Here is a 13,909-nt window from a genome sequence, read left to right as displayed (position 1 = left end):
AGTCAATACCCCACCTGGTTGATTACGTTCTTCCAAAGATTGCTAAATTTGAGAGAGAGAGACAAAACATAGACACAGATACACACATAGACACACAAGCAGAGAGAGAGACTCACACAGCCACACAGAGAGAGACACACACATAGGCACACAAGCTTCGAATATAGTTTGTTTGAGTAGTTTTTTTGTTAATTGTGCACCACTGCCAATGCAGCAGAAGCAGCAGCAGCATAGCCGAATCGCGGACGCCACAGTGGCTAGGAGATGTTATTTCCCTTGCCAGGTATACAGGAGGTCGTGAGTTCGATCCCGACACTGACGCCTTTATATTTGGAGTTTGCATGCTCTCCTCGAGGTCGCTTGGATTTTCTCCGGGTCCTCTGGTTTCCCCCTTTCACATTTATAAGAAGCACGCGTTTCGATTGTTTGGCTGCTACAAATGTCCACGTGATAAGCCACTTCGTTGAGCTATCAATACCTCAGTGGGATTTACCTGGTAAATAAAATCTTTAAATTATGATGTAAAGCTTTCGTGACTGTAGAGATTCCTCTTCTTGGTTCTTTCGGTAAAGTCACGTAGAAGGGAAATAATAAAATAATAAAAATAAAACATAATAAAATGCAATTCTCACGACGTTTCGGCCACAACGCAAGCAGCCGTCCTCAGGTGAAGAACAGGGCTGTCGGAAAGACAGCGTCCGACGCTGTCTTCACCTGAGGACGACTGCTTGCGTTGTGGCCGACACGTCGTGAGAATTGTATTTTATTATGTTTTCTTTTTATTATTTCCCTTCTACGTGACTTTACCGAAAGAACCAAGAAGATAAAATCGTTTAGTTTTTAGTTTACTCGCTAACAGCACTTGCCACCAAACGTCTGTTAAGGCAAAAGGGGGGGGATATTTCTTGCCAATGGTATGTGTGGCCAGTAGCCAAACACGTGCGCTTAGAGGATTTGGCTGCGATAAATGTCTACGTGATGAGAAGCCACTTGGCTGAGCTATCGTTTGTGGCCAGGTTGCTTCTTAAAAAGAGCGAAATAGCTCAGTGGGCCTTACCTCGTAAAATAAAACTTAGTCAGTTTAACACGTAGGCTTTCGCGAACAATATCATCCGTAACAGAGGTTTTTTGGGTTTGATCGCGTAAATATTTAAATGTGTCATTAAATCCGCCACCACCAGACACAGCGAACTAGTAAGGGTTGTCACGTAAACAGAGCGTGGCCAATTCGTCACGAGTACAGCACGCCGGTGTGTTGGAGAGCCAAGCCACAACATTTACAATCCGAGTATCAGACGACAGCCAGATTTTAACGACACATTAATTTAAAAAAAAACCACTATTATGATTTTTTTTAATAGTTTCAATTCGTAGCTTCCATTTGACTTAAGGGAAGTTCGCTGGGCTGCACGGTGCGTGCTGGTTTTTTTTCTCTTCCAGTTCACGAATCCGCATTCTCAGAGTCCGCATCTGATTTCGTGTTCGGACACAAAAGGATTCTGAATCTGACTGACGTGTTTTTCTATCCCCCCCCCCATCGCGGAGGAGTTTTCAGAACCAAGGTCGCATTCCTGGCATTCTTGTCACTAGCCTCCCCCTCGTGGCACATGAGCAAACCAGAATGCCCCCTTGATTGTCTCTGTTTGCAGCCAGATTGTACCGATACGACTGCCCAGTGGCCTCGCTATCGAGCACGCAGGCGGTACAACTGCACCCCACGCGCTGAAGGGGGCCATGATGAGATGGAGGGGGGGGTGGGGGGGGGTGGGACAGCCCCCCCCCACCACCACCACCCCCCAAATCATTCCTCGGTCCAGGAGCTATACCAGCCATGCAACTCAGCTCACTTAGTTAAGTGTCTGCATGCAGTGTGTGCACTATTTATGTAGTGGGTATATAATATGTACGTCTGTATGCTACGTATGCGATGTAAGTACATCTTGTGTGTGTGTATATATGGTGTGTCTATGTATAGACTATAGGGTATCGATGTGGAGTGTGTATGTAGTATTCTTAGGTTTTTTCGGTAAAGTCACGTAGGTAAAAAATTTAAATTAATAAAAGTAAAATAAAAAATAAAATAAAATTCACGACGTTTCGGAGGCAACACAAGCTTCCGTCTTCACCTGAAGACTATGAATCCTTGCAGTCACGAAAGCTTCAAATCTAGAATGTGTATGTAGTGTTAATATTACGTGTCCATTGCAGTTGCGTAGCTGTGGAATGTGCAGGCGATGCAACTGCAAAACTTGCTCTGGTGGCTAGACCCTAAAGAAGGCAGTCTGTGGTGGAGACAAAGCAGGTTCAAAGACAATGTATACATTACCAGGGCATCTTCTTGGTTCTTTCGGTAAAGTCACGTAGAAGGGAAATAATAAAATAATAAAGATAAAACATAATAAAATACAATTCTCACGACGTTTCGACGCTGTCTTTCCGACAGCCCTGTTCTTCACCTGAGGACGGCTGCTTGCGTTGTGGCCGAAACGTCGTGAGAATTGTATTTTATTATGTTTAATTTTTATTATTTTATTATTTCCCTTCTACGTGACTTTACCGAAAGAACCAAGAAGATGAATCCCTGCAGTCACGAAAGCTTTAAATCGAAATTTACCAGGGCATGTTTTTTGTTGTTTGGATGTTCAGCACAAGTAACTGTGGTTGATGCAGACGTGATTCCTTGCGAAACGGTTCCTGTTTGGTGTTTGAACATCTCAACACTTTGATTTAAAGCTTTAGTGACTGCAGCAATCCATACTTGTTGGTTCTTTCGGTAAAGTCTACTTCAACAGTTATTTTCTTGCTGTGGTTGTCGCACCTGATTACGATTGCTTGTGTTGCCATCGAAACGTCGTGATCTATTATTTTTCTACCTACGTCACTTTACCGAAAGTACCAAATATTATCTCAACACCTGTTTTATTGCCAGAAAGAGTAAACAACATTCTTATACTTTGATACTGGCAAACAAAGGTCCCATATACAACTGATACTTTTTTTATTTTACCAGGTAAGGCCCATTGAACTATACAGCTAATTTTCAAAAGCGACCTAGCCACAAATGATAGCTCAACGAAGTGGTTTATCATCACGTGGAAATGTACAGCAGCCAAATTATTATAAACGCACGTTTCTAAATGTGGAGGTAAACACCATAGGACCCTGAGAAATATCCACGCGACCACGAATAGAGACACGCAAACTCCAAATATGCAGCAGGCGTCAGGGTCGGGATCGAACCCACGACCTCCCGTATACCAGGCGAGGTAGTTAACATATCCTAGCCACCGTGATGATGATGTGAGAGAGAGAGAAAGACACGAAAACTCCAAATAATCAGCAGGCGTCAAGGTCAGGATCGAACCCACGACCTCTCGTATAACAGGCGAGATAAATTTCGATTTAAAGCTTTCGTGACTGCAGGGATTTATCTTCTTGGTTCTTTCGTTTTATATTTTATTTTATTATTTCCCTTCTATGTGACTTTACCGAAAGAACCAAGAAGATGAATCCATGCGAGATAGTTAACATCTCACCACCGTCCGTTACTGTCCAATAAAAAAAATAAACCCATCACATAAAATGTGGCATTTAATTTTACTTGCAGCTCGGTAACGTTTCAAGTCTCGTTTGGTTGACCTGGATTGAACGGGGCATTATTTGGAGCGAGTATGCAATCCGTGGCCCCTAGTGTGGACAAAGAGGATTTAATTCTAGATTTGATGCTTTCGTGACTGCAAGGATTCATATTCTTATGTTTGTTCGGTAAAGTCACGTAGGTAAAAAAGGTAAATTAATAATATAAAATAAAAAATCACGACGTTTCGGAGGCAACACAAGCTTCCGTCTTCATGTGGAACCGTCACAGCACGATAGCTGTATCAAGTAAGATAAATTCCAAGAAAACCGTCCTTGTATATATACTGGTTGAGGGTGGGAGGAGCCAAGGCAGGCACCTGGATTATATTATTATTGTGAAGTTGGTGGGTCGTGATTTTTATTTTACTTTTATAATTTAAATTTTTTTACCTACGTGACTTTACCGAAAATACCTAAGAAAATGACAAAGGGGACGTCAGAAGCGACTTCACAAGTCGTCCCGTGACGTCATCTTCTTCCACGGACCTTCTTCTGACACTGGGCGATGCGCCGCGAGCGACGGGGCTGCGCCGAGCGCTCCGCATGTCGTCAACTTGTGACGTGACACCGACGGAACACTTCGAATGTAATTGGAAGGAAAGAAAGAAAAACCTCCGAAGAGTTGTCAGCAGCGACAATGCAGTGCATGCGACGAGATTTCTAGACAGCAAAAGGGCAAAATCGTGACCCAGGGTGCGGTCCTCCCATCATGCCGTGCGTGTAATGACATGACATTGCCACGTGTATGAGGCACATACTCATTGTTATCGACCAGCCACTCAGAGACGAAATCAGCACCACGTCCCAAGAAGCTGGACTGTCGAACTAATCGAGGAGCTCAACGCATTCGTAAATAACACCGCAGCCTTAATAGGAAACAAATTCAAATCTATAGCAGGCAACGTGTTGGCCAACAGCTGTTCTTCACAACGTGCCACTGCTTGTATGCCCACTGCCAAGGCAGAAGCAGCATCACCAATCCCATGCGTTTGATTAATCAAGCAACGATTATTCCACCGAGTGTCGGTTCGAACACCCGACGAATCGGATATCGCGAAAATACTTGGGAAAAAATGTCTGATCTCCGTTCCTACGGGTGCCGCTGGACGGGAGGTGATGGAGGAGGCCTGTAGGGGCCCCAATGCATTTTGAAGGGGGTTATCGACCACAATAGGGGAGTCAATTATAATTTGTAGGAAATTATCGTCCGAGCTCTCGGTCACATGATGTTCGGCAGCAGCTCGCCCGCTCTCAGTATTGCTGCTCTCAGAGATATTGATAACTGTAAAAAAAAATAATTTGAATCTTTTGGTAATGTCACGTATATAGGTTTTTTTGGTTATTTTCTTTCAACCTATCTACGTGACTTTACCGAAAGACCCAACGAATATAAATTCCTGCAGTCACGACAGCTTTAAGTCAAGATTTATATATGTACATCAATTGTTCTCATTGTTGCAGCAAAGGAACTCGCGCTGCCAGACGTAAATGCAGCCCAATGCTCCGAGGCTAAACGCATCAGTGCGCTGGCGTTTCTTGTTAACTTTTATTGAAAATACGTTTTAAAAGCCATGTAAAATACCTTTGAATGTTGTATAACCGCAGCATGGTTAGGTGGAGATAAAGTCAAATCTAAAAGGGTATATTTGGCCCAAGGCAGACACACCCCACCCCTGCCCCGGGGAGGAATGCACGTGTGTGTGGGAGTTGTGTGTGAGGGGGGAGCGGTGGTGAGCGCATTGCGTTACGAACCTGGCCACCCGAGTTCCATTCCCGATCACGACCAACACCGGTGACGATTATTTTAACCGGTCCTGGGCCACCCCTAGGTCGACTCAGCCTCAAACGAGTACCTCGTGCGATTTGCAAATATTGCCACTGGGGAGACAAAGGCGGCTGGGCGTGGTGCTGGCCACCCACCCCCTCGTGCGGCGTTCCGGCCTTCATAGGTGCTCGCTAACAGCACTTGCCCCAACAGTCTGTACAAGGCTATCTCGAGGATCTTTGTCTTTGAGAGTCGGTACGCGCTGCGCTAGGAACCTGGCGACCAGAATTCGATTCCCGATCACGACCTACAACAGTGGTGAATATTTGAATCGGTCCTGCCCGCCACCCCCTCCCCCTGAGGTCGGTGTGTAAACATCAGCGCTGGGGATACAAATGCGGCTGGCCACACATCACCCCGTCGTGTGCCGTGCCGACCTAAATATGCGCTCACTTAATTGCACGTCCCAGCAGTCTGTTTACGACCTCACGGGGAATCCGTGGGAACACCGTGAGCGTGAGGGGCAGGGTGGGGACGCGCCCAGAGATTAGGATCAGATAATTTCAGACATTCTCGTAGAATTACGTAACACACACCCCAACCTCCCACACCTAATCCACGAACGTACATCTAACCCACGTCATCCACTCCTCACCCGCACCTAGCCCACCACCCATCACCCACCACCCAAACTCAGCGCCCACGTCTCACCCACCACTCACCCACCACTCACCCACACAAAAACGAATTCCTCGAAAAACACAGTAGTGGCCTTGAAAGAAATAAACTCAAGGGGTTTCGTTTCAGACAATTGCTCTTCTACATTTGATAGGAATAGAGAGGCCAGAAAAGAGAAAGAGTTGGAGAATACGCATTAACACCATGGGACCTTTTAAAAAATATCTTATCTGACGACCAGTTTTTAAATAAGCGTATTAAAGCTAGTTACCCAATAAGACTCGCTTGGTCAAATCACTACGCGGACGACCCCAAACCCGCCCGCCCCTCCCCACCCCCCCAATAATCGTGAATTATAACAGTGGCTGCGAATAACCTACGTGTTAAGTTATTTCTGTGTGAATGAAAGTCGTCATTGGTCAACGACAAACTCTGCTCAAGTAACAACAAAGAAAGCAGAAGGCACTTGGTGATTGCACCCATGATGATTACGCAGCATCTAAAGAGCATTTAAAACATACGTGCGCAATCTTGGGAAACGGCCGTCATAATTATCGTGATCATCCGTCATCATCCATCATCATCCGTAGTCGTCGTTGCGCCTTGAGCGTGGGCGCTTGTCACTGTTGCCTTTAAGCTAATGGCCACGAACACGAGATCAGAGGTGGCGCAAGATAGCGATGGGGACGGCGATTTAAACTGACAGATTGCCTTTTGCACACAACCCAGGGTAACAGCCCCTCCGGCGGTGGGAACGGTGGTTATAGCGTGGTGGTTGACATCGGCGCCGAGTTATATCTGTGCTCTTAACCGGATCGGCAGGACGCACGGACGACGCGGACACCCGACGCGATAAGTTGATGCCCAAGTGGTGAATCGGAAAGTCTTTGCACCCTCCCGTGCGCGCCCTGTGGCCACGATCGCCAAACCATTGAGCGTAGAACGTCGCACTGCCAAAACAAGTAAACCCGTAAAAACGAAGTTTTTCACTATAAATCCTTTATATGCGTGGCGGCGAACGTCATATAAAGGATTTAAAAATATATTCGCCTGTGGAGGACGCGGGGATCGATCCCGTGACCTTTGGCATGGGAAGCGAGGGCGCTACCAGCTGTACTACTCCGCCACGGCCTGTGGAGGGGTTACGCTCTGGGCTCTTACACTCTGACGTTCAGCCAAAGCCATGAATGCGTTCTATTTGAATATATGTAAAATATTTTTTTTTGCCTAAAAAGTGTAAAATTTGGGGAATTTTTTTTCACGAACAATAATTGTCTGGCACAACGAATCTGTGTGGAAAATGTCAGCTCGATTGGATCACGGGAAGTGGGTTAAAAAACGACCGAAAGATTTGCACGGTCCTAAGCAAGCAAGCAAGCACGCGAACTTAATATAAAGGATTTTAAAAAGTTGCACGCGAAGACGGCGAGCGAGTCGGTGTTCCTGTGTCTGCAATTCAGCAACAAATCAAGCAGGCAATACTTATGCGTGCCTCCTTCCCGTAGGTGTCCCTTCAATTAAAGAGTAAAACAAATTATTTTCTACAGATCCTGGAGGCCACACGGCTGTCTGGGGCATCGCGGTGGCGATATGCAATTCCGCTTCGCCTGGTACAGAGGTGATTCGTGGGTTCGACCCCAACCTGACGACGTCTGTATAGTTGGAGTTTGCATGTTCTTGCCCGTGCTCGCGTGGAATCTTTTTCTCCAGGTCCTCTGATTTAAAATCAATGTGCGTGTCGAATATTTGGCTGCTATAAATGTCCACGTGATAAGCCACTCCGTCGAGCTATCATGTGTGACCAGGTCGCTTCTCAAACGAGTTGCGTAGCTCAGTGGGCCTTACCTGGTAAAATAGATAAATAAAACTAGTTTCGTGTTTTATTAGTTTACTCTGGGAGTGTACATTATAGGCGACGTTGCTTGTGAAATCACTGACACGTGGCTAATGGAATACGTGCAAAATACTTTTACTTGGAGGGACAGATACGGGAAAGAGGTGAATTATTGTCTACTTTTGTATTTCGTTATTTATCGTCTCGACAACGACGTTAGTGGTTAGTCTGTGCAAAGTTAATGGGAGGTCGAGAATGGGGACAGTGGCAGAGACGTGAACTTTCTCAGAATCAGAACCTTTATTTACACTGGAGGAATCCGATGTGCTATTGAGCTATGTTTCGCATACGCCCAGTACCGTAGTCGAATTTCCATATAATTTAAATATGTGATAGCGTTACTGCTGTCAACTTGTAACCGGTATACAAACAGCCCACATCAAAGCAACGCATCACTTGTACCTGAAAAACATTACTCCAGTCGTTCCGTGACTTGAATGTCATTACACACATTTATGTCACCGGCCCCGGTGGGAGGAGCAGGAGGGGAGGGGGGGTAAAGAGGGTGGTGAGGAGGGTTTTAGGAGGCGAGGGTGAGGGGGAGCGAAGGCGGGGGGGGTGACAGTGCTGTCATCATCATCTTCATATCTGAAATATGTCATCACGTAACCTTCCCGTCAAGAATGTACTGATGGTGATGACAATGATATCAGACTGGCACGAGGCTGCTGCCTGGGGTTCCTAATAAGGCGCTGTGGTAGTGAGGGGGCACTGGGAGTTGGTGGGGGGCACTGGGAGGTGGTGGGGGGGCACTGGGAGTTGGTGGGGGGCACTGGGAGTTGGTGGGGGGCACTGAGAGGTTGGGGGGGGGGCTGCAGATCGCAACACAGACACTGGCACAAAAGGCCAGTAGCAGCAGTTCGACAGGCAACTGCAGATCTGTCTCGCCTTGATTGGGGCGTATCAGTCCGGGTTAGTTGACTGCTCACTGCTGCAAAGTCTGCCTGGTACAATGGATGCTACAGACGTGAGCAACAGAGCTCAGACACAACGCGCTGAAAGGGGGTGGGAGTTTCTGAAATGCGGACGAACCGGACTATGACCAACTCCGCCTCGGCAGCAGAGCTCCACGGTGGGGCTCGATAGCAGAGCCCCACGGTGGGGCTCCACAGTACGACTCGATAGCAGAGCCCCACGGTGGAGCTCCACAGTACGACTCGATAGCAGAGCTCCACGGTGGAGCTCCACAGTACGACTCGATAGCAGAGCCCCACGTTGGAGCTCCACAGTACGACTCGATAGCAGAGCTCCAAGGTGGAGCTCCACAGTACGACTCGATAGCAGTGCTCCACGGTGGAGCTCCACAGTACCACTCGATAGCAGAGCTCTAAGGTGGAGCTCCACAGTATGACTCGACAGCAGAGCTCAACGTTGGAGCTCCACAGTACAACTCGATAGCAGAACCCCACGGTGGAGCTCCACAGTACCACTCGATAGCACAGCCCCACGGGTGAGCTCCACGGTGGAGCTCCACAGCACGCCTCGATAGCGGAGCTCCACAGCAGAGCTCCACAGCAGAGCTCCACAGCAGAGCTCCACAGCAGAGCTCCACAGCAGAGCTCCACAATACAGCTCCACAGCAGAGCTCTATAGCTCGTCCGGCCTCTGCCTGTGAAGTCCCTTTCGCTCACCGCGAACGCAGAACAACCTCGCCCGCGATGATAGAGCGGGTCTCCAGAGTTGACCCCTTCGCCCCTGACCTCAACGCTCAACCACAAAAGCCCCAAGTTCGACCCCAGGCCGCCACGTCTGGCGTCTCCCCATTGAGGCCGTACAGCATCCCAGCTTCTCACGCGGTCTCTACAACGAGTGGAGAGGCTATGGGCGGAGCGGTGGAGGGCTGTCATAAGGGGGGGGGCATGACGCATGCCCCTGTCGAAGTCAATTGTAATGATGATGAAGATGCAGCACGTTGTGAGCGCATCATTGGTAAATGAGAGGGACAATAAATGAAAAAATCACCCTCCCCTCGTTAAATAAATCACTTACGTGACACGCCCCCCCCACTCCCTGTTCTCTGTGAGCAGTGGGAATAGTCAAGTAGTGAGAATTCTAGATTGAAGCTTTCGTGACTGCAAGGATTAATACCCTTTGGTTTTTTCGGTAAAGTCACGTAGGTAAAAAATAAATAAATGAAAACTAAATTAAATCACGACGTTTCGGGCGCAACACAAGCGTCCTTCTTCAGGTGGGGACAACGTAGCGAAAGCACAAACGCTTAAGTGTGTCACAGCCATCTCCGAGACTCATTTAAGCGTTTGTGCTTTCGCTACGTTGTCTCCACCTGAAGAAGGACGCTTGTGTTGCGCCCGAAACGTCGTGATTTAATTTAGTTTTCATTTATTTGATTTATTTTTTACCTACATGACTTTACCGAAAAACCCAAAGAGTAAGTAGTGAGAATAGTCAAGCAGTGAGAATATTCTTAGGTTTTTTCGGTAAAGTCACGTAGGTACCGAAACAACCTAAGAATATGAATCCTTGCAGTCACGAAAGCTTCAAATCTAGAATCAGTGAGAATAGTCAAGTAGTGAGAAGAGTCAAGTAGTGAGAAGAGTCAAGTAGTGAGAAGAGTCAAGTAGTGAGAAGAGTCAATTAGTGAGAAGAGTCAAGCAGTGAGAATAGTCAAGTAGTGAGAATAGTCAATCACACCTCACATCCCTCACCTACACCTCACATCCCTTCCCCAGCACAGTCGGTGTAGGCGAGAGAGCTGCAGGCGAGTCTAGGCTGCAAGCAGTGGCGGTATGAATTTGTCATTCTTCACGTTCCTATCCTGTGCTGACCTCATTCTACCCTACACCCCACCCCCCCCGTACGAGCCGCGACCTCTCGACCTCGCCCCAGGGCAGTGCATTGATGTGTTGGTGACAGACGGAGATGTCACAGCGGTAGTAACAAGAGGCATGGAGATATCCTAGGCATGTCACGTGGAGCATGCGATAACAGATGGCAGGTGGCCGTAGGTGTGTCCACGTCTTCTCGGCGGTTGGTTTAACTGGTCACGAACACCGCACAGACACACAAAGGTGTCCCGCGTAGTCTTGGCAGACTGTCGGAGCAAGTGTTGTGAGCGAGCAGCTTTCGAAAGCCGTCACGGGACACGAGGTGGTGGTGTGGTGAACACCACGCCCGGCCTCCCCAGTGCCGATAATTACACACCACACGAGTCAACCTACGGGATTCCCAGGACCGGTTCAAAATTCCACATTGTTTTAATGATCGTGAACGGGAATCGAACTCGGATCGGCTGGTTCGTAGGGCAGTGCGCTGGCCACTACAACTGCCCCACGCACGCACCACCACACTCACACTACCACTCACACCACCACAACAACAACCGCCATTCGTCACTAAGTGGCGGTGACGTCACCACGACGCTTGTGCCAGGCCATGTGCACCTTGAGGCCACGGGAAGTGTCGAACGCCCGCTGACAGGAGGTCACGGGGCAGCCCCACGTGCCACGGGTCGACTGACTGAGATGACCGAGATGACTGGCTGATGAACCACCTGTGCCCCCTACTGTGACAACTTGTTGTGCTTTAGCCACCCGGCGTTTCGCTCGTTGTTGTGAGTGTCGCTCCTCCGCCCTCCGTTGTTGTTGGAGGGCGACTGCATCCAACTGCCCAGTAGCGTCCTTCACGAGCTTCCTCCACAGAGGCCGATCTTGACGCCGCTGGTACCAGTCATCGGCGAGTTCACTCAGCTCCACATCCTCCTGTACTACGTCACTCCATCTCTTCACTAGCTCGTGCCGCGCCCGTCTAGCCCCCTCGATCCGGCGGAACAAAAGCTGTTTAGGCATGCGGTGGCTGGACATGCGGGCTACATGGCCCAGCCAACGCAGCCTTGCCTGCCGGAGGTGCTCACCGATGGGACTTTGTCCAGATCTTTCCAGGATGTGAGCTCCTCACACAATCCAGCCTGGTTAAACCCAGGATTGATCGTAGGCAGGCCAGCCTAAATGTTTCTAACCGGCGAAGATGTCCCATTACACCACCACACTCACACCACCACTACACTCAGACCACAACACTCACACCACCACCACCACACTCAGACCACAACACTCACAACACCACAACACTCACACCACCACCACCACACTCACACCACCACCTGGCCAACAGCAACGGTAGATGTGGGCGCTAGCTCGGTGTCAGGTGTCAGGTGTGGGTTCCTGCAGGTGAATGGCCGCCAGGTGAGAACCGAGAGAGCCTTGCTTTGAGTTGCGACAGAGTTCGGGTTACAGGTGTACGGGCAGCCAGGTGTGCGCACTTGCAGGTGTGTGTGTGTGGTGGACAGGTGAGAGCGGGCAGATCGTTGCTAAGCCAGGTGTATAGCCATACAGGTGTAGAGCCAGACAGGTGTGTTCCTTGTGTCGGTGCTCTCTAACAGCACTTGCCACAAAAGTCTGTTAAAGTCTTGTGATGTGTAGAGAGGGGTGCAGACACACTGCGTAATCACAGACAGGTGATCAGCCAGGTGTGCAGGCACACGCATGCACACCCAGCCAGGGGTAGCAACTAGACAGGTGTGACCCCAGGTGTGCCGGGGCGGCCGTACCTTGCTTGGAGAGGATCTTCCCGTCTATGATGCTGGGCTTCGCCTCCTCAGCCTGGGCCTCGGGCACGGCGCTCATGACGCCGGGAGTAAGGAGCGGTGATCCCGCACGCACGCACGCTGAACACGCGTGTTTGTGTGCGTTCGACTGTGCTCCCGTGTGCGCCCTTTATACGAGCGAGGGAGGGTGGCGAGTGGTGGGTGAGAGAGGGAGCGAGAGTAGACCGGGGGGGGGGGGGGGGGGGAGCAAACCGACCTCAGCGTCAGAGCCAAACTATGCGCGGGGCGCGGAGGTGATGCGGGGTGTGGGTGCGGGCAGTGCTGGGAGGAGACGCCCGGATTAGTAGACCAGCCCCCACCGCCCCCAACTTTCTATGACTCCCCCCCCCCCACTTCAGGGGGACACTATCACGGAAGGGGCGCGGTGTGGTCATAGAAGGAGCCTCAGTTTGGAAGGGGTTGAGGGGCGTAGTTCATGGAACCTGGGTCCATAAAACTACAATCACTGCACGGGTGACAGTGGCAGTGTTTGTTTAACGTCCAGAGAGCCGCTGAGAGGCGCGCGCACTTCCACTCCTGACCGCTGGGTCTCCACCGAGTGGGAGAGCTGGGGTCGTGGGGTGGCGAAGATGGAAGGAAGACGTGAAAGGAGGAGCGAGGGGAGTGATGTGTGGCTGAGCGTTGTGGCGCAGAAGGGGAGGGCGTGAGGTTAAGCGGTTGGACGATTTGGTGGTGGTTGGAAGAGATGGCGCGCGAGTGACGTGACTGGGCGGGCTGGTGGCGATGGACGGAGTGGGTGTCACCGCTGGCAGGTGGAGAGGGTGAAGGGAGAGTGACGGGGGTTGAGACGAGGCGGGTAGGGAATGTTGCGGGCGGCGAGGGGAGGGTGTGAGGAGTGGGGGTAGACGATAAGGAGGCGAGGAGAGTGTGGTGGTGGTGGGAGGTGCAATGGGTGCTGCTGAGAGAGATGGCGTGAATGATGGAGATGGTATGAATGGTATTTCTATGGCTGCAAGTGCTGACATCAATATTATGGCTGGTGAATAAAATGTGTGGGTGGAACGTGATGGTGTGGAAGGTATTGTGAGGTCTGGCTGGAAGATGTGGGTGGCGGCTGGAATTGGCGAGGCTGTCGGAGATGGTGTGGTTGGCATCGGGGTGGTTGAGACATGGTGTAAAGTAGTATTGGTGTGGTGGAGAGATGGTTTGAGTGGTATTGGTGTTGCCTGGAGAGGGGTGGCCGAAATAAATGGTGCGACTAGGATGGATGTGCCTGAGAGAAATGGTGCGGTTGGGTTTGGTGAGATGTGGTGAGATGTGGTGTGAGTGGTGAAGTGGTTGAGAGGTGGTGTTAATGGTATTGGTGTGG

General features: G+C 49.8%; 1 protein-coding gene across 1 annotated transcript in view; it reads right to left on the bottom strand.

The window, feature by feature from the left end:
• The window catches only part of LOC133352879 (plectin-like), a 39,193-nt gene extending 26,437 nt beyond the window's left edge, over window positions 1-12,756 (bottom strand). The window contains exon 1 of the mRNA XM_061568864.1: window positions 12,544-12,756. Within this exon, the coding sequence (XP_061424848.1) occupies window positions 12,544-12,619 (76 nt within the window). The 5' untranslated portion in view covers window positions 12,620-12,756. The remainder of the gene's footprint in view (window positions 1-12,543) is intronic.
• Between the last annotated feature and the right edge of the window lie 1,153 nt (window positions 12,757-13,909).

Source organism: Lethenteron reissneri, chromosome 42 (assembly GCF_015708825.2).
Source record: "Lethenteron reissneri isolate LAM-NWPU_2019-01 chromosome 42, ASM1570882v1, whole genome shotgun sequence".
In the NCBI taxonomy this organism is placed as follows: domain Eukaryota; kingdom Metazoa; phylum Chordata; class Hyperoartia; order Petromyzontiformes; family Petromyzontidae; genus Lethenteron; species Lethenteron reissneri.
The sequence above is the reverse complement of the archived record's forward strand: the minus strand, read 5'-3'. Positions and strand labels throughout refer to the sequence as shown.